This window comes from Lithobates pipiens, unplaced genomic scaffold (assembly GCF_037356315.1).
Source record: "Lithobates pipiens isolate NorthernLeopardFrog02 unplaced genomic scaffold, aLitPip1_a1.2 Scaffold_25, whole genome shotgun sequence".
Taxonomy (NCBI): Eukaryota; Metazoa; Chordata; class Amphibia; order Anura; family Ranidae; genus Lithobates; species Lithobates pipiens.
In genome coordinates this window covers 10004355-10029883 of record NW_027507787.1, presented here as the reverse complement: position 1 = coordinate 10029883, position 25529 = coordinate 10004355, and the positions used below count along the sequence as shown (strand labels likewise).

Here is a 25529-nt window from a genome sequence, read left to right as displayed (position 1 = left end):
ACCCCTTTAAAGATAAAATCAATATTTTTTCCCTTTCATCATGTGATGATGAAAGGGAGAGACCTTCCGCGCCTTCCATGTAATTAAGGAGGGCTTTCACACTGGAGCGGTGCGCTAGCAGGACGGTGAAAAGTCCTGCTAGCCGCATCTTTGGATCAGTGAAGAAGCGGTGTATTCACCGCTCCTACCCATTGAAATCAATGGGGCAGCGTGGCTATACCGTTTAACCCTTTTTCGGCCATTAGTGGGGGTTAAAACCGCCCTGCTAGTGGCTGCATACCACCGCTAAAACGGCGCTAAAAATAGCGCCACTTTACCGCCGACGCTGCTCCCCCCCCAGTGTGAAAGGGGCCTTTCAGATAGGATGTTTCTTTTTATCTTTCGGCACTGAACAATGTTGTTGATAAACATTGCCAGCTGCTTATTTATTTTGATAGCTGTGAGCAGAGAACAGCTCTGCACTTGTTACAGGAATCGTGGAAATGCTGGACTAAGATCATGTGGGGGGGGGGGGGGGGGTTGAATTGAGATCATGACCTTTTAACGATTAATCGTGCAGCTCTGCTACTCACCCGGTGTAGTCCTCTGTCCAATGAGTGACCATCCATAAAGTATTAAGGGACTGCCGTTTCTAATCATCAGGAAATAACGTGTTACCTGGATCCTCCTAGGAAGTATGTTGCTGTCTCCACTGGGTGGCACTGCTATATTACCATCAGCATTCCAGTCCACATCTGGTCCCTTTTTGATGTTCTGGTTCAAAGCGAGGCAATGAGGCACTGTAATCTTCACATCACCAGGAGGTCTGAGCTCATGCTCTTATTGCCACACCCCACCACCAGGGGGTATGCATGAATCCTCTCTGATATGCACCCTGATGCTATACGCGCCCTGCTGGGTAATCTTGCTTTGCTGACATTCCAGGCTACCCCCAGCTGACTTCAGTATAACCAGGACTCAACAGTTCATAATTATCCGATATTAAAAACCTGTTGACTTCCAAAACAATGCGTGAAAACTCAGTATGTCTGCAATTTTATGCAACGTTCCACAACCCATCTCCTCACAGAATTATGCTGTGAAAAGTAGGGATTCACCGATACCTGTTTAACCACTTGGCGCCCAAGCTACGTCATATGGCATTGTGGGCTTTGTGGTGTATTATCTGAATGATGCCTGAGGTTACAGACGTCATTCAGATATCGTCATTTTCAGCCGGCGATTCCCTGTACCATAAGAACGATCATAGCGGCTGTTCTGCCACTTGATCGTTCTTATGGGCGGCGGGAGGGGTCGCCCCCCCCCCCCTCCCGCAGCCCTTCGGTGCTTGTACGGACTCACCGCTTCCATCGTTGAGTCGGTCACAGGATCCGCCGGCCCCCGGATTATACCATAGAGATTTCCGGCGGACCAGACGGTGCCCGGAGTCTCTATGATCGTTCGGAGGCCGGGCGTGACGTCATAACATCGCTGCATTCAAATTAACAGCGCCGCTTTGGCTGGGAAGCCAGGATCGTTTTTTTTTATTTTTTTTTTATTTTGGGCTTCCCAGCCTAGAGGTGAGATGTGGGGTCTTATTGACCCCATATCTCACTGTAAATGGGTCCTATCATGCCATATTCCTATTACAAGGGATATTTACATTTCTTGTAATAGGAATAAAAGTAATCAAATTTTTTTTATTTTTTTTTAAAGTGTCAAACAAAAAAATAAAAATAAATTAACAATAAAAATCAAATTAAAGCGCCCCTGTCCCTGTGAGCTCGTACGCAGAAGCGAACACATACGTAATTCCCGCCCACATATGAAAACGGTGTTCAAACCACACATGTGAGGTATCGCCGCGAACGTTAGAGTGAGAGCAATAATTCCAGCCCTAGACCTCCTCTGTAACCCAAAACATGTAACCAGTAAAAATTTTTAAAGCGTCGCCTATGGGGATTTTTAAATACCAACGTTTGGCGCCATTCCACGAGCGCATGCAATTTTGAAGTGTGACATGTTGGGTATCTATTTACTGGGCGTATCTTCCTCTTTCACATTATGCAAAAAAATTGGGCTAACTTAACTTTTGTTTTTTGTTTTTTTAAAGCATGAAACTGTTTTTTTTTTTTTTTTTTTTTTTTTTTTTTCTGAAAAAAACGTGTTCGAAAAATTGCTGCGCAAATACCGTGCGAGATAAAAAGTTTCAAAGACCGCCATTGTATTCTCTAGGGTCTTTGCTAAAAAAAACGTATATAATGTTTGGGGGTTCTATGTAAATTTTCTAGCAAAAAAAATTATGAATTTTACATGTAGGAGAGAAATGTCAGAATTGGCCTGGATGCGAAGTGGTTAAGAGCGAGAATGTGTACCAATACTTGTGCGCAAGTACTCACCAATACCAATTACCGGTGTGGTGCGATTTGTGCCCATGCAAAATGATTGACAAGCCTGGGCTTGCACAGGAGCGGTGCTGGAAACTGCATGCGATTTGGGCATTCATGTTCAAATCACTTCCGATGCTTTGCAGTGCGATTTGAACCCATTAATTTTGTATGGGCTCAAGTTGCACTGCGAAAGTATTGGTTTTATGTATTGAAGCATTTGTACAAGTACTTGTGCAAATGCTTTAGATCTGCACTGATATTGTTGCAAGCCTATGGAAAATGGCATATAGAAATCGTTTTTCCATGCGCAAGAGTGTCATGTTGAACCGCCATTGATGCATGTTATGACGGTAACCAGCCCTAAGGGTCCTAGTTGTAAAGCACTGTTGTGACTGTTGAACTCCTGATACATTTATAATCTTTGCGTGTTTAGGGACTCTGAAGCAATTGAAGCTTCATTGAAATTTTAGAATGGGGGAGGGGGAGCTGGCAGGAGAGCCATTGTCATCTAATATCTGGAAGACATGACTGCTTCCTCCACCAATGACGGGGTGTTCTCTGCAGCATTCTGGCCCGTATGGAATATCATGGTCTGAATTTTATGAATGGACCATAAATGCTGGCACAATGTGGAGAAGACACTGCAGTATCTGCTCTCCATTGTAAATGGGGCCTACATTTTTATCATATTTGTGTGGAGTTCTTTATTTGGCATTCTCAGCTTAGAAATAGACCGCGTGATCTGTGCATTTTCTGCCCATAGATTGTGTATGGCCTTGTTCTGGAAGGCAGTTGGGTGGTCTCATACCACCCGTGGGCAGCCTATTAGGTCAGTGCAGGGTCTCGCTCTCCAGTTTGCATAGAGTTGTCTGTGATGACAGGATAATGGCTACGGAACTGTAGAGTAAAGGTCATTCTAATTTAGCACATCCTGGTGGAGTGACAGGAGAATGTGGAGCTGACAGTGGCTTTCTATCTCTGCCACCCACTTGGCTCGATTTCCCGCAGTTTTTGAGATATGTGGGAAGAACAGCTATCAGTATGCTCCAAAGCTTTCACTGTTGGCATTATATTTTATCAGTTTCAAACTTGTTGTCCTCTGCTTCTACAGAAATTTCCATGCATTGGAGTACAAAACCAGAACTGAACCAGAAGCTGAGTGATGACCGTTTGATACTAAAGTATGTGTATGTATGAGTGAGAGTCGGGGACCTTGGATTGTAAGCGCCTTAAAGGCAGGGAGTGATGTGATTGTATAAAATAAATGTAAAGCGCTGCGTAAATTGACTACGCTATATACATACCTCTAATAAAATATACCAAAGGCCTCCAGCTGCAAGTTGGGCACAGCATTTGGGTACTTTATTTTGTTACTGCCTGCTAGTATACTTTTTGTATGAATTATATTTTTCCTCATACTTCAATTTGGTACCTTTTGGTAATGGTGCCCTGGGATACGGTTTCTTTTTCTAATGCCGCGTACACACGACTGGACTTGTCGACAGCAAAGGTCAGACAGAGCGAATCCCGTCAGACAATTCGATCGTGTGTGGGTTCCATCGGACCTTTGCTGTCCAAAAATCCGACGGACTTTAGAAATAGAACATGTTTCAAATTTTTTTGCAGGAACTCTGCCGGACCCAGTTCCTATCGAGAAATACGTTCGTCTGTATGCTAGTCTGTCACGATCTTGCCCCAACCTGGGCTGGCTCTGTGACCTCAGCCGACAGCAGGCTTCTACCCACTGTCTGCTGAAATCGAGTCACAGGAGTGCAGAACCAATGGCACTCCTGTGATCCATAGACGTACAGCCAAACGAGCATTAGCGTCAATCACTTCTTTGATGTTTAGCAGGCTAACATTTGAGCACCCCTCCATGCAAAATGCCTTCAGGTGCGAGATGTTTGTGGGTTTCTTGCATGAATTGCCAGTTTCAAATTCCCTCACAACATTTAATTAGGATTCGAATAGGCCAGTCCATAATCCTCCATTCCTTATTTTTAAACCATGCCTTTGGTGGGTCTGCTAGTAGTAGCATGCTTGAGATGTTGAAAGCTCTGTATCGGGTTGTATTCCAGTTTTCATAGAGATTGGCTTCACATTCTTAGGCAGGCTGCACATGGTTCCAACCACGTAAGGGCAGGCTGAATGTACCAAGTTGTGACTTCCTGATGAAGAGCACATGCGTAAAATGCATTGAAGAGAGGCTTTGGGCGCATATATGAAGGAGTTTTTGCGTTCCGCTACTATTGCGGGTGGATTGCACGCTGTTTGTTACAGAGCAAATGGATCAGACACCATCAGGTCTAGAGCTGCATATGACTTGATGCCCATTGATCACTGCATACGTGTGAGTGCAATATACAATTGGTTTTAACATTGTTTAATGGTATTACACGATCCTCTCCCTCTGTGGCTCATTGGTGGAGCCATCTTTGTAGAGCCTTAAACTGGGAAAGGAGACTGAAGTTTGAGTGGATCAAGTCTAGCATATCGATTGGATAGTTTCACATACATACATCCATGCTTGATGGTCACTGTGTGTGGCTGAAGCGCAATTGAATATCTCACTTTGGATGGAGCTCTGTGGTTTTGATACATTGAAGCACAATATTTCATAGACACAACGGCGTTGGAGTGGATACGTTTTATATAAGACTGGATCACTTTATTCATTTAATTTATTTTGTTTATTTCCATTTTTACCAATGGACACATTTTTTATTTTTTTTCTCATTTTATGTAATTTGATGCCCACAGTCACTTGTTGAACATTCACGTTTTTTTCATGGTGATTTGTTGACTGGTTTATTCTATATTGAGGTTTATCATTCAGAGCACATTGGTTAGGTAGCGCCCCTTTTTCCTGCACTTTATTTGAATGTAACCAGTTGATTGATCAACTTGGGTACAACTAGCATGCCCGGGTTTACCCGCAATTTAAAAAAAAAAGAGGATCTACAATTGTGTATGTGTAATAGAATAGAGATCTGAGATGGCAAACATGTAAGAACTGAGATGGCAATTTAGCTAGGCTCTCATTTCCTTTTAACCCCCCTCCATTGTACATGAACCTTACACAGCTGGAAATTGTGGGTAATGGCTTTACCAGCTCATCTCATGAAAGAAACTCATTCTCCAGATGACATTTGTATTTCCTTCCTTTTATGGGCAGAGGGCTGACCAGCCGTGAACTCGTTGTGGTGTCATAAAGGGCTGCCGTGTCAAAGTTACAATTTATTAGCAGCAAGTAAATAACCTTTTTAAAATCCCTTTTATTTGGCTGTTCAGTTTTAGAAGTGTTCTCAGAGATCTAGAAGGATTTAGCGGTTGGTTGAAGTCTGGTAGGCATGCGTCTCGCTAGCGTCAGATCCTCTTTCATACTCGAATTGCTGGCGATTAAGTCAGTTATTTCTTTGGCGGCTCTGTCTAGTCTCAGTATCCTGGTAATGATTATAGCGGGGGTCTGTCATCACTCTACTGTGTGTGTGTGTGTGTGTGTGTGTATATCATTTATTTGTGAGTTGGGAAGCTCTAACTAGGAGTGGTTAGATGGGTGGGATGAACTTTCTTAACTGTACACGTGGATGACTTTATCAGTGTTTTTCCTTTTAATCACTTAAGGAATGCCCCACATACATTTACTGCGGCGGCGCTTATGCGCAAAATCACATACCTGTACGTGGTTCCTGGTTTCGGCTTTGGGGGGGCACGCATCGTCAGTCGTGCTCTCACTGTGATCGGACACAGCGGGAGCTATTTGGTGGGTCTGGTGGCTGCGATGGCCACCTGCGGTCGTTCGTAGGAGAGGCAGAACGGCAGTCTGCCTGTTAGTAGGGATGAGCTCCGGCATGTTTGTACAATCCATGTGCAAAGCCCGCCAGGAAGTCGGCGCAGCGCTGTGCTAATCACAGGCAGTGAGACATTGCCCGATCTCTGCAGCCACGCATCAGGACATTGGGCATCGGGACTTCCTGGCGGGCTCTTCACGTGGAGTGTGCGAACACACTGGAGCTCATCCTTACCTGTCAGTCATGGAGAGAGATCTTGTGTTCCTGCTAATCAGGTACACAGATGTTTCTCTTCCTCCAGTCAGTCCATCCCCCTCACAGGAGCCCTAGGAGCACACTTAAGGGTCGGTTCACACTAGGACGACTTGTCAGGTGACTTAGCCGCCTGACAAGTAACGTCCCGTTCTGTACAATGGAACCGTTCTAATCGGAGTGACACAAGTTGTACAACTTTGGAGGCGACTTGCATTGACTTCTATACAGAAGTCGTTTTGCAAGCGGTCGCATCCAGGTCACCTGAGGCAGTCGTGCTGTAAGTCGTGCTGCCTCAGTGTGAACCGGACCTAAGCCCTTGTACACACGGTCGGAGAATCCGACTGTGTGTGGTATGCATCGGACTGATTCCGTCTGAATATCCGTCGGACCCAATTTTCCAACATGTTGGAAATATTTCCCGACCAACTGGGCCGATCGGACATACTCCGATGATGTGTAGAGAATTTTGATCGGACCAAGTGCCACGCATGCTCAGATCAAATTCCTACATCAAAGCTATTGGCTACTAGCCTGAATGTAGTCCCACCGTAATGAAATTACGGCATCATGTTCTGAAAGATCCGATTTTTCGCCAACTTTGTCCGACCGTGTGTATGCAACAGCTTCGGACAAGATCCGACGGGCAAAATCCGACGGATTTGGTTGTGGAAATCTCTGACCGTGTGTACAGGGGCTAAGGCTCCATGCACACTGAAGCTCAAAAAAGCTTTTTCTGGACGCCAGATTGCTGTCAGAAAACGCCTAGCGTTTGAGCGTTAGCCTTTATGGGTGTTTTTAATAAAAATACACAGAGGACACTCAAAATCCAACAGTGCATTCCAAACTCCCACAATGCATTGAAAAAGTAGAACTCCAAACACTAACGCGTGTTTATGAGCGTTTATGCGCATTTATCGGCATTTGTCGTTTTTTGGCAGTGAAAAACGGACTTTGAACGCAAATTTCTGGCGTTCAGAAAAAAAGCCCATAAACTCCACTGCTCATTAAAGCTAAAAAACGCCCATGTGTGCATTGACATATAGGCTAACATAGAGTGGAGTTTATGGGCTTTTAAAAAAAAAAAAAAAAATGCCCAAACTCCAATAAACTGCAGTTTATGAGCTCCAGTGTGCATGGAGCCTAACCCTTTGTTTGCCCCTGATAACCCCTTACCTGCCAGTGTCATTTATACAGTGACAGTGCCTCCATCACTGTATTGGTGTCAGTGGTCCCCAAAAAGTGTTACTTGGTGTCAGATTTGTCCATAAATCTATCCCATGGTTTGTAGACACTATATAACTTTTGGGCAAAGCAATCAATATACGCTTTTTTTATTTATCAAAAATATGTAGCAGCATACAAATTGGCCTAAATTGATGAAGAAATGTGATTTTTTTACTTTTTTAATTGGATGTGTTTTTTTTATAGCCGAAAGTTTTTTCTTTTTTCAAAATTAACTGTCTTTTTTTTATTTTTTATTTTTTTTATTATTTTTGTTGTTTATAGCACAAAAAATAAAAACCACATAAACGATTAAATATCACTAAAAGCTCTATTTGGGTACTGCGTCGCACAATTGTCAATTAAAGCAACGCAGTGCTGTATTTCAAAAAATAACCTTTCCGGAGCTGAAGTGGAAATTCAAGACTTATTTTGTAGGAGTCACCATTTTCTGTGTAAATTGCTGTTTTAGATCAGAGTCTGGGACCTTTCACATGAACGTCCATCCAGGTCTGCAGGGGATCTGGGGACCGATCCTGATGAGCCCATGCTGGGTCTAGAAGTAGGTGAATATACATGGATGTGCATCCAATTAGAGCTACACAATTAATCATATTAACCACTTTTAGACCGGACCATTTTGCTGGCTTAAGACCAGACCACTTTTTGCGATTCGGCACTGCGTCGCTTTAACTGACAATTGCATGGTCGTGCGACGTGGCTCCCAAACAAAATTGATGTCCTTTTTTTCCCCACAAATAGAGCTTTCCTTTGGTGGTATTTGATCACCGCTGCAGTTTTTATTTTTTTGCACTATAAACAAAAATAGAGCGACAATTTTGAAAAAAACGCATTATTTTTTACTTGTTATAATATCCCCCAAAAATGTATAAAATATATTTTTTCCCTCAGTTTAGGCCAATACGTATTTTTGGTAAAGAAAAAATCGCAATAAGCGATTATTTGATTGGTTTGCGCAAAAGTTATAGCGTTTACAAAATAGGGGATAGTTTTATGGCATTTTTATTATTTAGTTTTTTTACTAGTAATGGCCGCGATCAGTGATTTTTTTTTTTTTTTTTTTTTTTTGTGACTGCGACAACATGGCGGACACATCAGACATTTTTGACCCATTTTTGGGACCATTGTCAATTATACAGCAATCAGTGCTATACAAATGCAGTGATTCCTGTGTAAATGACACTGGCAGTGAAGGGGTTAACCAGGGGGTGGCAGTGTAAGGGTTAAGTGTTCCTAGGGCTGTGTTCCTAGGGGTGTGTTACTAACTGTGGGGGGCTGGACTTTGTGTTGGTGAACACTGATCTCTGCTCCAATCACATGGAGCAGAGATCAGCGTCACTCGTTGCTAGGCAGAATGGGGAGATGCTGTTTACAACGGCATCTCCCCATTCAGCCTCCCCGTGAGACGATCGCGGGTATCCCCTCGACGATGGAGTCCAGGGGACCTGCGACTGGACTCACGGGGGTCCTGACCGGCAAGCGCGCGATGGCAGGGCGGCATATAAAATGGACGTACCTGTACGCCAATATGCCTGCCCGTGCCATTCTGCCGACGTACATCGGTGTGCACCGGTCGGGAAGTGGTTAAAATGGCTGTTGGGGTAGCTGGTTGTATTGCCAGCTGTGTATATGTTAAAATTATTATTATTACACGATTTATATAGCGCCAACAGTTTACACAGCGCTTTACAATGCATAAGGAGGGACAACACAATTGCAATACAATACAAAAGGTACAGGAGGGCCCTGCTCATAGAGCTTACATTTTAAAGGGAGGGGATTATACAAAAGGTAATAGCTGCAGAGAAATATTTGATGGGGGTGGCTCGGGGACAGTTAGGTGGGTGTGGAATAGGCTTCCCTGAATAAATGAGTTTTCAGGGATCTCCTAAAGGTGGACAGTGTAGGGGCTGATCGGATATACTGGGGCAAGGAGTTCCAGAGGATGGGAGAGGCTCTGGAGAAATCTTGAAGGCGAGCATGAGAGGAGGTAACAAGGGAGCTAGAGAGCAGGAGGTCCTGGGAGGAGTGGAGGGGATGATTTGGGCGATATCTGCAGATTAGGTTGGTGATGTAGATGGGGGCGATGTTGTGAATGGCCTTGTATGTTATGGTTAGCATTTTGAATTTTACACGGTGGGGTAGGTGGAGCCAGTGAAGGGATTGGCAGAGAGGGGCGGCAGTCACGATTAGGAGGTTTAAAATGATATTCCAGATGATAAAGCACTTTTTTATTTATTTTTAATTTTTTTTACTTTTAGATTGGGCCAGCTTGGTTATATCTTAAAGAGGAAGTAAACCCTGATGAGTTTACTTCCTCTTTCATTCCCTGTAAAGGTAAAGCATAACGGACTACTATGCATCACATAGTAGTCCATTATGTGTCACTTACCTGACACAGGAGCCAGCGAAGTCACCGTTGTCCCCTGTAGTTCAGAGTGTCCATCTTCTTGGTGGGTCTCCGTGGGTCTCACTGCTCCGGCGCTGTGATTCGCCGGAGCAGCGATGACGTCACTCCCGCGCATGCCCACGGGAGCCGAGACTCGCGGCATTGCCGTCATCGACGATGCCCCGCTCAGTGCGCCTGCGCGCCGCTGTCTAAGGCGCATGCGCCGTAGATAGTGGTGCCCGTCTTCGGGCAAATATCTCATATACCGTATAGGTTTGGGAGATATTTCTTGGACCTACAGGTAAGCCTTAATCTAAGCTTAGCTGTAGGTCAAAGTGGTTTGTAAAGCCCCGTACACACGAGCGGACTTTTCAACATCCAAAGTCTGACGGAATGATTCCGGCAGATTATTCGATCGTGTGTGGGCTGCAACAGACTTTTGATTCGCAAAAGTCTGACAGACTTTAGAAATGGAACATGCTTCAAATTTTTCCACCAGAACTCTGCCGGACCCAGTTCCTACCGAAAAATTCGCTCGTGTGTATGCTATTCCGACGGACTAAAACCGACGCTAGGGCAGCTATTGGCTACTGGCTATGAACTTCCTTATTCGAGTCCAGTCGTACGTCATCACGTTCGAATCCGTCGGAGTTTGGTGTGATTGTGTGTGGCCAAGTCCGCTCATTCGGAAAGTCCATCAGAACTCTGTCAGAACTCCGGCAGAACTCCTTAGAAAGTCTGTCGGACATAAGTCTGGTCGTGTGTACGCGGCATAAGGGTTTACAACCACTTTAAAGCTGTGTATACTACACTTGGAGGGCTCCTGGGGATGCAAAAAAATCTTTTGTCTTGAAGGTTTATCAATGGGTGAGGTGGGAGAATGTGCCACTGCTAGGTAGGAGATGGCAAGTTGCAGCAGTAGGGCCCTAAAGATCAAAGCAGGCTGTAGATTTTAGGACCCAGCAGCCCTCTGGCTGTAGTATATACAGGTTTACAGAGAACCAAGTTAAAGTTAAAAACAAAAAAACAAAAAGCAGTTTGGCTGTACAATATTTTGCTCTTATCTGATGCTCTTCCGTTTGTTCAAACTTCTATATTGGGCAAATTGTTCTGGAGGCCAAAGAGTCTGCCAAATATATATGTAGTCTAATGTACACACGGCTGGACTTTTCGACAGCAAAGATCTGACGGAACGAATCTGCTTAGCAATTCGATCGTGTGTGGGCTTCATCGGACCTTTGCTGTCTAAAAATCAGACAGACTTTAGATTTAGAACATGTTTCCAATCTTTCCCACAGGACTTGAGTCCAGTCGAAAAATCCATTCATCTGTATGCTAGACCGACGGACGAAAACCGACGCCAGGGCAGCTGTTGGCTACTGGCTATGAACTTCCGTATTCTAGTCTGGTCGTACATCATCACGTTTGAATCCATCGGACTTTGGTGTGATTGTGTGTGGCCAAGTCCGTTCGTTCGTAAAGTCCGTTGGGAAGACCAGACCGTCTGACCTAGTCTGCCGGAAAGTCCGGCCGTGTGTACGCGGGATTAGGCTCAGTTCACACTGCCGCAACTTGGGATTCGTCTTGAGACCCCGAGTTACGTGACATGTGAAATCCCATGTTAGTCAATGAGAGCTGTCTTGGCACTACTGAAGTCGCTCTGACTTTAGAAAAGGTTCCTGTACATCTTCAAGGCGACTTATATCCGACTTGTGCCCATAGACTTTAATAGAAGTCACCTCCAAGTCAGATCCTTATCTAAATTGATGCAATTTGGATCCAACATTGCAGGAAGATTACCCAGGCAGTCCCTGAAAGTTGCTTCAAAGTCGCAGTCAAGTCGCCTGGCAGTGGCACCGTAGGTCGCATGACTTTCAGGTCATGGCAGTGTGAACCAAGCCTTAGTGCGAGTAATTCCAAGTTTATTACTTTGCTTGCATTGCCAGCTTGAGGCTCCTGTCCTCTGTGTTATCCCTTTTTTTTTTTTTTCCCTCCATAATGGGTGTTTCTAAATTACTGCAAAAACATTCAAAGTGCATCAGGTACAAAGCAAAGTATTGACGCCGTCCTCCACCAGATATTGTTTTATTGCTTGGCAGGGTGGATTTGATTTAAATCAAGCCTATTTAAATCACTAGTAAAAAGGCTCATTTTTAAATCGTAATTTTTAAAGAGCAGCTGTCATCTTTGTCCCACATTGGCTCCTCCTCTAACCCTCTGACTCGCTGACAGTCCCATTCGCTTTAATGGGACGGCTTGTGATGCGGCAGGGACACAACAAGGCGAGGGACATGGCGGCAGCAGGTGAGTGGATGCTACTAACAGGCGCTGCCATTATAGATCGGAAATGACAGGCGCTTTTTAAATGTAAGGACTCATTCTTGCTGGTAGTTGGAATCTTTTATTATTTGCAAACAAAAAATTAAGGTTTCCTATTTAGAATAATAAGCTGTCGGGTTAGTAAAACAGCGATATCAGAAATGTACACTCCTGTTATCTGTACTGCTGGATTATTGATTTCAGAATGGTTACTGGATGAAGGTGTTTGTTTTTCTTTCCTTTCTACAACTGTGTAATATCGGTTCTACTGTACTTTGCAATGTAATGCTGATTTGTCTAATAAAAAATTTTCTGTTAAAAAAAAAAAAGATTTTTTTTCATCGTTTTTTTTTATTTATTTTTTTTTTTTTTTATATCCACCCTGATGCTTGGATACCTTGGAGCTAGACTCCAAGCCAGCAGTTGTGATTACCTCTTACTTGCCCTATTAACAAATAAAGGGACTTTATTAAACCTTGCCAACTTTTTGTTTTCTTTCAGGTTGGGAAAGAAACTGTTCAGACGACTGATGATCAGATAATGAGGAGAGACATGCCGCCTGCATTCATCAAGTGAGTGCTCTGTCTGTGCCCTCTATGATATGAGCGTAGAGATTTTTCCACATCATTATTATATTTTTTATTGTCCGTTACTTTTATTACCTATATGTAATGTTGGGTAAAGGACTGGTTTATTTTTCAGCTTTGCTTTTTAACTCTAAAATGTAAAAAATTGGAAAAAAAATTCTAACGCTTGTTGAAGTGTATTTCCACTTTTACAGCCATACTCGGATAATACTTTATTTCTATTACATGTTCCCATTAATATAGCATAACTAGCAAAAATTGTTTTATCTTTTTACTTGCTAAAAATCGTACTTGGGTTTCCCCTTCTAGGTTACATCAGTGAGGGGCTGGGGGGTTATGATTTCCATAATGTGCCCTGTCTGTACTTTGCTGTTAGATGTCGTTATCAGTTTTATCAGAGAGTTAGGAAGGCCATACACGGTGCAAACTTCTTTCCTGCAGCCAGGAGGAAAAAATTCATATCGGAAAGCACACGGAATTCCAAATAAAATGATGATGTGCCTTGTAAACCAGGGGTTGACAAATTTGCTTGGAATCTAGGAGCCAGCTTAAAAAGTTAGGAGCCAGGTCCGTGACGACGATCCGGACCTGTCCCTGGCCTGACATGGAGACGAGTGAGGGGAAGATAGCAGCGCTGTCGCCGCGCCCCCCCCCCCCGTCTCCAAGTCATTGCCCATAGCTCTTAGAGGGACATTTTATTTATTTTTTTCAAATGACAATTTTTTTTTCAATTGCATTTTAGTGTAAATATGAGATCCGAGGTCTCTCTGACCCCAGATCTGATATTTAAGAGGACCTGTCATGCTTTTTCTATTACAAGGGATTTTTACATTCCTTGTAATAAGAATAAAAGTGACACAACATTTTTTTTAAAAGAACAGTGGAAAAAAAAAAGTTAAAATAAAGCAGAAAAAAAAATTTTTTTAAACGCGCCCTGTCCTGCCCGCATATAAAATCGGTGTTCGAACCACACATAGGAGGTAGCGCCGTGATCGGTAGAGCGAGAGCAATAATTCTACCCCAGACCTCCTCTGTAACTCAAAACGTGCAACCTGTAGAATTTTTTTAAACGTCGCCTATGCAGATTTTAAAGGGTAAAAGTTTGTCGCCATTCCATGAGCGGGTGCAATTTTGAAGCGTGACATGTTGGGTATCAATTTACTCGGCGTAACATTATCTTTCACAATATAAAAAATAATTGGGCTAACTTTACTGTTGTCTTATTTTTTTATTAACTAAATTATTTTTCCCAACAAAAGTGCGCTTGTAAGTCCGCTGCACAAATACGGTGTGACAGACAGTATTGCAACAACCACCATTTTATTCTCTAGGGTGTTAGAATAAAAAATATATATAATGTTTAGGGGGTTCTAAATAAAGGGAAGAAGAGGCAGGTAATATAATTAATACAGGCAGAGGAATCTTCATTAACATTGCTGGTTTGTCATACCAACGGCGACCACAAGAGGGCGCCAGATTCCATAAGGAATTATAGGACCGCAGAAGGCCTCAAAGCCGCGGCCTAAATTTTCGGCCGTCGGCGGAACGGCCCGACGCGATCACGCTGGGGGGGTCCACAGACACAGGATACCCCCAGCTGTGCTGCCCCAGGCGCGAGGTCGCTATTTCTAGTCGCCAATGCGACCTGGCGACCGGGTTTTGTCGAGCCCTGTTGTAAACAATGGATTTGGTGTCAGACGTGTAAAACCTCCACCTTGACACTCTATGCCGCTCACCTCCATGCCAGGATCCCTGAGTTAACATAGGCTTTGCCATAAAGGGCACATATCCAGGAGCGTGGTCACAGTGATCTTCCTGGTGTGGATCTTATGGAGATACCAGATGAATACATACATGGAAATCCCATCAGGGTAATTATATTGCAGATGATCACCAGTATCCCGAGATATTGGAATAAATAAGAGACATATTTGATCAGTTTCCAAAGTCGTGGATCATTTAAAAATGTAATTCAGTTAATACTATATTTTATTAATATTATAAAACCTTACCTTCTCTTGACTCTTACTTTACAACATACTTTGATGGCTCAAGGTAAAAAGGTAGTTGGATTATTCTTTTTTTTTTTTTTTAAATATCGTATATGTGTTGTATACAGTAATGTTTGTATGCTTAGTGTAGAACAGTTGTTTTTTGGATGTCTTTTTAAAATTGCTTTTATTAAAAGTAGGGCTGTTACTAATTAAAATTTTCATGTTCGATTAATCAATTTTATTTTATTTTTTAATCGATCAATCGACTAATTTCGATTTAATTATAACGCACATACAGATCCAACTACTTATAGCTGATCTGCTTGCATTGCAACTCTGCATTAGTCAGTGGTAAATGTGGTATACACTATAGACCATCACCTGGCACTAGTTAGTTTCCACAGTCCATGACTTAACTTCACAGTTCACAAAAATACGTTTTTAAATTCAAACTGTAGCACTGACGTAAGTAAGTTTTTTTTTTTTTCCCCACAGTAGCGTGACAATCCCCCCACCTCCGGTCTAACTAATCACTCTCGCCTTATGGCATGGACCCCTGTGCAAACAGGTGGTCATGCAAGTGGGTATCAAGAGTTAACATGGACCATAAACTTCTCTCACGTCTCCTTAGATCTCAGCAAGGACGCAAGGTCTTGGGTAGAAAGAAAAGATCTAAGTGCTCACCGCTTAAGTATAAGATTACATTTTTGTGTTCAAAACTCACATAAAGATAAAAACACAGCATGTAAAGCCGACAATCGTGTTAATTTCGTAGGGCAGCAGTGGATGACGTCATGCGTAGCTACTCCCCCGTACGCGTTAAATCTCCCCCGTACGCGTTAATCCTCCCCCGTACGCGTTAATCCCTCCCTCCTCATCAGCAGATGGAGGCACTTGGGGAAGGGGGGAGGAGTCCAGTGACGTTGATGTCCGTGACGTCACCGGATCTCTGACGGAACTCCCTGAAGACCTGGAAGCCAGCGGAGAGGTGAGTACCGATTTAAAAGAATTTTGATCGATCAGAAAAATTAATTGATTAATCAAGGAATTGATCTTTTAATTTCTACAGCCCTAATTAAAAGTATTAAAATACCCATTGTTTTTTTTTTTTTTTTTTTTTTGTATGCTTTATTGTAACTTCACATGTCTCTCTATCTTTTTTTTGCCCCAGAGTAGAAAATGCTTGCGCTAAGCTTGTCCAGGCTGCTCAAATGCTGCACGCAGATCCATATTCTGTGCCAGCTCGTGATTACCTTATTGATGGATCTCGTGGAATCCTCTCCGGTACCTCAGATCTGCTCCTGACATTTGATGAGGCTGAGGTAGGTGTCTAGATTTTTATGCTGGTATCACTGCTGCCCTATATCTAGGATGACTTGTGTATTTGTTGGTATTTTGTCCTTTTTCTTTAGTAATTAAAGTAGAACTCCAGACAAACAGAAAAATTGACTCTGCAAACTAGGAAGGTGACACTATAATATTATTTTTCAGTTTTTCAAATTTCTATACCTTTATGCTCATTGGATATCCAGCACAGCGACTTTTATTGGCTAGTGAGCAACAAAAGATGCAGCAAGCTAAAGAAAAAAAAAAAAAGTGTCACTTGTCTGGATTCACAAGAATTGTTGAAACGGGTCACAAGTGCAAAAACCATCTCGGGACATCCTACAGGTCTCCTCAATCATATGTGCACCCAGGTATATGGCATATCAAAGACAAAGCAAGTACCGTATTTATCGGTGTATAACACGCACCCCAACTTTAGGAGGGCATTTTAAGGAAAAAAGTTTTAGGAGGGAAGTTTAAGGGAAAAAAAAATTACATTTAAATGCCCATCAATGCAGCCTTATCAGTGTGCATCTGCAGCCTTGTCCATCATTGCAGAATGATCAGTGTCATTTGCACCTTGCCCAGCGCGGTTTGCAGCCTTGCCCAGTGTCATTTTCAGTTTGCCAGTGTAGTTTTCAGCTTGCACAGTGCCATTTTCAGCCTTGCCCACGTTTAAATTTCTCTCCGCCAAGACAGACCAAGTGAATGCCCAGACTGGGCCGACTGCGAGCGGAGCCGAGCCGAGTACACAGTACAGTCGGCTTGGTCTTTTTCGGCAGCGCTCGCTCCAGAAACAGCAGGGAGGTGGGACTGCGAGCAAAGCCGAGCAGTCGGCTCGTTTTTTTTTGGAGGCGCTCTGTATTTTTCGGTGCCGCTCGCTATTTTCAGCTCAGACAGTGGGGATCGGCGTATAACGCGCACCCACGACATTCCCCTGAATTTAAAGGGGAAAAAGTGCGTGTTATACGCCGATAAATACGGGAGTTCCTTATAGTGTAAACCGATTTAAAACTTATTTTATTAGAAAGTGGAAAAACACTCACATTTATGTAAATAAAAAGCACTTGTAATCGGACTCCAGAGCGATAACAAAATGGTCTCCTGTTGGCTTCCGTTTTTCATCACAACTGACATCTTCTGGGATCCCAGAGCTTCTTGTCTTTTGATATGTCAAATACCAGGATTTACATAGGATTGGGGAGACCCATAGGATGTCCCCTGAGAAGGTTTTGACACTTGTCACCTGTTGATGACTACATTGAAAAAGGAGGACCCGTGTGTCTTATGTTCTAAATGTGCTTTGACCTTTCTGTAATAAGAGGGTCATATCAATCTGGTAAAGGAGTTGTAAAGGCAGAAGGTTTTTATTATCTTAATGCATTCTATGCATTAAGATAAATCTTCTGTGTGTAGCAGCCTCTCCAGCACTTACCTGAACTCATCTCTCTCCAGTGATGTCCACAAGTATCATAGCTGTCCGGACTCTCCTGATTGGCTGGGACACCGCAGTGGTGCCATTTGGCTCCCGCTGCTTTCAATCAGTCATTTAGCCAATCAGGGGAGTGAAGTGGTGGAGCCGGGTCAGAGCTCCGTGTCTGAATGGGCACGCGGAGATGTGACTCGGCTCTGATGTCCCCATGGCAAGCTGCTTACTGTGGGGGCACTAGATGGGAGGAAGAGGCTAGGAACAGCAATGAGTGATCCGAGAAGAGGAGGATCTGGGCTGCTCTGTGCAAAACCAACTGCACAGAGGAGGTAAGTAGAACATGTTTTTATATATTCTTTAAAACAAGACTTTACAATCACTTTAAGCCCATACGGTGTTGCCTGGTGGGGGAATTCACACTACCTTTTGGATTTACTTTGATAAGAAAGGATGTGGTCACCATTTTTTTTTTATTTATTTTTTTTGGCCATATACACCTATTGCATATTTCTGATTTTTCTGGGACTCCATTGTTTCAATTTCATTTCACTTGTGAACTCTATTTTTTTAGACTTTTTTTTTTTTTTTTTATTCTCTGCCCTTCATATTTGGGAGTGAGTGCAACATTTTTGTATTACATATGTCAATGCAAGAGCGCATGAAATTGCCAAAGATGGTGCAGGAACCTTTTCAAAGTCAGTGCAAGTCGGATTCGCACTGATTTGAACGGTTCCATAAGCAGAAATAGGGTGCGACTTGTCATGTGACTTTGATCTGTCAAATTGCATGATGAGGTGCACCGGTTTGAACGGGGCTTAATGAGATGTGTTCTAGCAAAAAAAAGTTCACACCTGACCCTTTCATGTTTCTTAAATATGTAAAATTAGGCTAAATATTTCCCATATATTGCCACGTTTCGGGGTTCCAGCTATCCAGTCTGTATATAGAGCTCCGCTAATTGTAAAATTTTTGTTGCCAAGCCGTACCGCAAGTACATTTCTCAAATCCATGCTTCATGAACAAAGTCTAAATTTCTATATACTGTTTTCTCTGCCCTTCAAAAAAAAAAGAAAAAAACACCCTAAGAGCTACATGCATAACTTCTACATTCGGTTCATATACACTGAACATTGAAAGTAACGATACTCCTGACATACAGTACACATGAAGGAAATTAAAGGCAAGTGTCTGTGGTAGGAAGAACCTCCATGTTCCAGTGCTCCAGATTTTCATAAATGGTCCCATTTAACCCTTTGATGACTAAGCCTATTTTTGGCATTTGGTGTTTACAAGTTAAAATCCATATTTTTTGCTAGAAAATTACTTGGAACCCCCAAATATATATATATATATATATATATATATATATATATATATATATATATATATATATATATATATATATATATATATATATATATATATAATATTTTTTTTTTTTTTAGCAGAGACTCTAGAGAATAAAACGGCGATTGTTGCAATATTTTATGTCACATGGTATTTGCGCAGCGGTGGTTTAAACACAACTTTTTGGGAAAAGGGACACTTTCATGAATGTAAAAAAAAAGAAACCGAAATTAGCCCAATTTTTTTGCATAATGTGAAAGATAATGTTACGCAGAGTAAATAGATGCCAAACCTGTCACACTTTATAATTGCACACACTTGTGGAATGATGACAAAGTACGGTACCTAAAAATCTCAATAGGCGGCGCTTTACATTTTTTTTTACGGTTAGCAGGTTAGCATTACAGAGGAGGTCTAGTGCAAGAATTATTGCTCTCGCTTTGACGATCGCGACGATACCTCACATGTGTGATTTGAACACCATTTACATATGCAGACGCGATTTCCGTATGCGTTTTCTTTGCTTCGCGAGCTCGCAGGGATGGCGGGCGCTTTTAAAGATTTTTTTATTTTTTTTTAAATGAATAAATTGTTTTAAAAAATAAATAAATAAAAATTTGATCACTTTTATTGCTGTTACAAGGAATGTAAACATCCCTTGTGACAGTAATAGGTGGTAACAGGTACTCTTTATGGAGGGATCGGGGGGTCTTAAAGACCGCCGATCCCTCCTTTACACTTCAATGTATTCAGATCACCGAAAACAGCGATTCTGAATACTGTATATTTTTTTTAAACCGGCGCCATTGGCAGCCGAGTAAACGGGAAGTGACGTCATGACGTTGCTTCCGTGTTTACTATTGGGAGACTGGAATGACACAGATTACGACGTCATACCAGTTCCTCCCCAGCAGCCGGAGGCATCAGATCGTGAATCGGTGCTCCCGATTGAGCGGGAGCACCGGTAACAGCGGTGGGAGGGGGGAGTCCCCTCCTGCTCCTCCGGCATAACAGCTGAGCGGCTTTTAGCCGCTTTGGTTGTTATGGCTGGATAGCCAATCGTCCGCTGTAAAAAACGGTACCGGGATGATGCCTGCAGGTACGGGCATCATCCCGGTATAACCCCCGGAAGCCGAGTACCCACATCTGCGTACGCTCAGCGGGAAGGGGTTAAATGCCTTAATCTAAAGCAATTGTTTTAAATGAATAATTGCGCTAATATTACACAGTGTACCACCAAATTAAGTGAAGAATTATGAACATGTAGTGAACCATACAAAATAAAAGAAATATATAAAATTCCTTCTGTGTAATGGTAACAATAGAGCAAACTTTTTTGCCACAGTTAAAAGAATATCCCATTCCACTATGTACAAACCAAAGTCTCTGCCAATAAATTCACATATGTGGGACTAGATAATCAATCCTTAATGAGTCTTCTGAGTAACAGATGGTTCATTCAGATATTTCAGTGCTAATTCCCATGGATGAACTTCCAACTTTCAGCAGGCTTCCATAACATAAAAAAAAATAAAAAAAAAGACCAGATAGTATAACGAAGTGATCCCTATTTAGTTAGGGCGAACCTCACTCACGCTTCCCCGCAGGATTGATCGCATGTGAAATGCATACAGCATAACACTGGGATCTCCTCATACGCTGACAGTGCACACAAAACACTGCTGGTAATGTCACAGGCTCCTCCTCCCGACTAGTTGCGTCACTGGACACGTGACTTTTTCCACTTTTTAAATCTAAAGCTAACCATACACTAATTGAAAGTTGGTCGGTTCAGCACGGATAGACCAAATTGTGATCAGTGTGGCAGATTCCTCTATCCACCTTGTTTATGTGGATGGAGTAATCTGTTAGTTTTTTTTTTTCATTCAGCCTGAATCAATCAGAAACTTACTGCGATATTACACCCAAACCAAAAATGTAATATATTGCAGCTTACCAATTGAAATGTGGTGGCTGCATTCGTTTTTCTTTTTGCTTTTTTCCCTCTGTTTTCACCTGGTGACCTGGCCTGTATTAGCGTGAGACAACCTTGGAGGAATGAGCACAGGAGGCACAGCATGGTCAGTCTGGGGGGGGGGGGGGGGGGCGTGGAGTGCTAAATGTATTAGCCGATTTAAAATCGCTAACAAACTGAACCAAACTCCAGCTCACCCTTTTTTATAATCGGCTACAGCAAACCATTTATTTCCTTTTTGGGATAAAGGTTTTGCATGAATAAATAAAAGCTGATCATTGTAACCACCCCTACCAGTGTAAAGTGGTTTTTCTCATTCATGTAAGCTGATGCATTCTTCTGCAGAGTTTTGTGCTATGAAAAAACAGACTTGCTGGCTGGATTACTAGATGAATATAGAGGAAAGCCTAGAAAAGGAAACTAATACAGCCATGGCAGCTAAGAATTGGTAAGCTGCTCTATGTTTGCTTCTGGCTTTGATACTGCTTTAACAGTGTATGGCCAGCTTTAGGCCCCTTTCACACTAGTTTGCTTTTCCAGGGGCAACAAAAGTGCATGCAAACTATTCTCATTAAACCCTATGTAACCTTTCATACTGGTGTGCTTGCGTTTAAAATGTTCTGCGTGGTGCAGTATTTCAAAAGCGCACCTAAAAGGCACTTTCCATTGTCAGGCAGACATTGGGAGCACATCAAAAGTGCATCAGTTTGAAAGGGGCCTTTGGGGGAAGAATACATTTGTGCGATGTAGACCCTGCATGTGAATCGCACCACATTCCTGTGCACATCACATGCAATGTCTGTGCATTGCGATATTAGCCATACATTTTTTATGCCTAAAATCACATCCGCACCAAAATGGTGCAGGAACCACCCCCCCGCACATGAATTGCACCCGATTCTGGCAGTCGCACTGTTTTGCGATCTGTTTTGAAGAGAACACCCGCAGCAGATTGCATGGATGGCGTGCGATTGCAATGCATCGCATGAAGCCTGGTGCACACTAAATATTGTTGCACAAAAAAAGACAAAAAAAAAAACAGTGCTTTACTAACCATCCGACAACAGTTCAGTGATCTCCCCCCGTTTGATAATGATCCAACTTGCGGTGTGGCTTGTGCGCTAAAGATCTTGAAGGGGTCTCGCCAAAATGAAGAAAAAAAATGGCATGGGGTTCCCCCCAAGACCATACCAAAACGTCACTTCCGTCCTCAAAGGGACATTTTTATTTTTATTTTTTCATATTTTTAAATGACATTTTTTTATTTATTTTTATTTTTATGTTAATATGAGTTCTAAGGTCTTTTTGACCCCAGATCTCATATTTAAGTGGTCCTGTCATGCTTTTTTTTTCTATTAAAAGGGATGTTTAAAAAGGTAAAATAAAGAAGTAAAATAATAATAAAAAAAAAAAAAAAACGCGCCCCGTGCTGACGAGCTTGCGTGCAGAAGCGAACGCATATGTGACTAGCGCCCGCATATGAAAACGGTGGTCAAACCACACATGTGAGGTATTGCCATGATCGGTAGAGCGAGAGCAATAATTCTAGCTTTAGACCTCCTCTGTAATTCAAAACATGCAACCTGTAGAATTTTTTTTTAAACAACACTTATGGAGGTTTTTAAGGGTAAAAGTTTGTCGCCATTCCACGAGTAGGTGCAATTTTGAAGCGTTACATGTTTGGTATCAATTTACTCGGCGTAACATTATCTTTCAGAATATATAAGCTAACTTACTGTTTTTTATTTATTTTTTATTCAAAAAAGTATATTTTTTCAAAAAAAGTGTGCTTTTAAGACTGCTTCGCAAATACATTGTGACAGAAAGTATTCCTACAACCGCCATTTTATTCTCTAGGGTGTTAGAAAAAAAATGTATAATGTTTGAGAGTTCTAAGTAATTTTTTAGCAAAAAACTGTTTTTTAACTTCTTACAAATCTCAGAATGAGGCTCGGTCCTTAAGTAGTTAACTCTGTTATCAGGCTGAAATGTTAATGGAATTGTCTCCACTATAATTTAATAGCATATCTGCCTTTAACCAGGTGAGGAAAATAATCCGAGTGTGTAAAGGTATTCTGGAGTACCTGGCTGTTGCAGAGGTGGTTGAAAGCATGGAAGATCTTGTGACGTACACCAAGAATTTGGGACCAGGTTTGTAATTCACAAGTTGTGATTGATATCTGATGACAGTTAAGATATCTAAAGCCGAAGGTTTTTTTTTTTTTGTTTGGATACATATGTGACTGGTTAAAGTGATTATTCAAGGGCTAGTTCACACCAGATGCAGCTCCGTTTTTTTCTGCACCAATACATTCAGTTCCAGTCAGTTTATGCACCAGAAACTAACTGCATGGTGTAAACTAGAGCCATTGGAATACATGGAAAACATTGTGCATGCATTTTTAGTGCAGAAAAAAAAGCGCACGAAACTGAATGGAACTGTGTCTGGTGTGAACTGGGCCAAAGTCTTGTTTTAGACCCCTTTCACACTGGAGCGTTTTTCAGGCGCTTTAGCGTTAAAGTGCCTATAAAGCGCTTGAAAGAAGCCTCATCTGCAATCCCAGTGTGCCGCTGCCAAAAGTGCTTTGCAATGGCTTCCCATTGATTTCGATGGGAAGGGGCGCTTTAGGAGTGGTGTATTCACCGCTCCAAAAGCGATGCAAAGAAGCTGCTTGCAGGCCTTTTTTTTTTTTTTTTGAAACCCTGCCAGCGCAACGCCTCAATGTGAAAGCACTTGGGCTTTTACATTGGGATTGCAGATGGGGGACCTTTTTCAGGTGCTTTACAGTCGCTTTTTTTTTTTTAATGCTAAATCGCCTAAAAAACGCCCCAGTGTGAAAGGGGTCTTAAAATAATAAAAAAAAGTTATACTTGCCTGCTCTAGGCAATGAGTTTGCACAAAAGAGCCTGGATTCTCCTCTTCTCAGGTCCTACACCGGTGCTCCTGCTGGGTGCCCCCACAGCAAGCACCCACCAGGAGCTGTAGCAAGCAGCTTGCTGTGGGGGCACCCAGGCAGGTGCGCTCCAGACCCCCCATTGGCTCCCGCTGCTGCTAAAAGCCAATAAATCTTCAATTATTAACTGCATACCAAACACTCCTAAAGTCCGTCTGCCTTATTTGGATGAACCAAATCCCTCTTGTTCATATATATTATTTGGTCTTCAAGTCCATCTATAAATGTCATCTCCTTGTCTTATGAAGACTAAAAAAAAAAAAAAAAAAAAATACCTGTACAGTGTGCTTCTGGATTTAGCAGCAGGAGACATTATGAGGTCCCCCGACCCCAATGTCTTGCCCACTGTTTACAAAAGCCTTATTTTGTAGGGGGTAATAAAGGGGTAAAAGAAGTTCGTTCTTCCCTGCTGTTCCTGTTCCCGGGTCTGGCAGGTAAAGCCCCTCAATAGGTTTTACTTGCACACAGCCACTCTAGGAAGGTTTTGTATCCCCATGTCAGTGCACCTCACTCCTGCACATACTGTCCGGTGTTGTCCTCTCTCCACTTCATGTACCAAAGCCATGCGCCATTTACAACCAGACACTGCTGTCCTGATGTTTCATTGATATCGCCAGCTTTTTCACAGGAATAGAGGCAGAGTCTCTTAACTTTTCTTTTGTCTCCCCACCTCTTCCCCAAGCCAAAATTCTAAGTACATTTTAAATCAGAGCTTGCCCTGCTCCTTTTTATTCAATTAAATTTTTTTTTATTCATAATAATTATGAACTATAAACAAATTTTCTTTTATTTAATAATCACTTTTTTTTTCTATACTTGTGAATATATTTTTGTTTAGTTTCGTTGTTGATATCACAAATAGTTCATGGCCTTTTTTTTTCCTTGCCTTAGGAATGACCAAGATGGCAAAAATGATTGATGACCGTCAACAAGAGTTGACCCATCAAGAACATCGAGTGATGCTTGTTAATTCCATGAACACAGTGAAAGATCTGTTGCCAGTGCTGATCTCCGGTATGTATGTCAGCGGCGGATGCTGATGTTTTTAGTTCATACCTGAAATGTTCCCAGAATTTTGTACTTCATTCAGGCATTTTTCCCCATAGCTATGAAGATCTTTGTGACAACGAAGAGCTCCCGTAGCCAAGGTGTAGAAGAAGCTCTAAAAAATCGTAACTTTACAGTGGATAAGATGAGTGCTGAGATTAATGAAATAATCCGAGTGCTGCAGCTGACTTCTTGGGATGAAGATGCCTGGGCTAGCAAGGTGAGAAGTGGTTTGTAATGCTTTCATGTCAACAATGTTTTATAGTTCTGCAGTACTTGGTACTACTACCTTTCTTTCCTTTAAAGCCTATCTCCAGCTTAAACAAAAATGATCCCTTGTGTTGGGGCTGGCCCCACACTGCAAGGTCTAAATGCTCATTTGTCTAGGGTAAAAAAAAACACCATAACTTACCTGTTTACTGATCACCTGGCGCTCTTGTCTTCTCGCTTATGCCTCGACTATGGACCCTGGATTGTACTTCACGTGAGAGGACCTGCAAAAAGT

The 25529-nt window shown here is 42.3% G+C and overlaps 1 protein-coding gene across 2 annotated transcripts in view; it reads left to right on the top strand.

Moving 5' to 3' along the window:
* VCL (vinculin) overlaps window positions 1-25529 on the top strand; it is a 112156-nt gene that overhangs the window by 34310 nt on the left and 52317 nt on the right. For both annotated transcript variants that reach the window (XM_077454047.1, XM_077454048.1), the window contains exons 2-6: window positions 12867-12937; window positions 16118-16268; window positions 23066-23174; window positions 24869-24991; window positions 25084-25244. In XM_077454047.1, the coding sequence (XP_077310173.1) occupies window positions 12867-12937; window positions 16118-16268; window positions 23066-23174; window positions 24869-24991; window positions 25084-25244 (615 nt within the window). The remainder of the gene's footprint in view (window positions 1-12866; window positions 12938-16117; window positions 16269-23065; window positions 23175-24868; window positions 24992-25083; window positions 25245-25529) is intronic.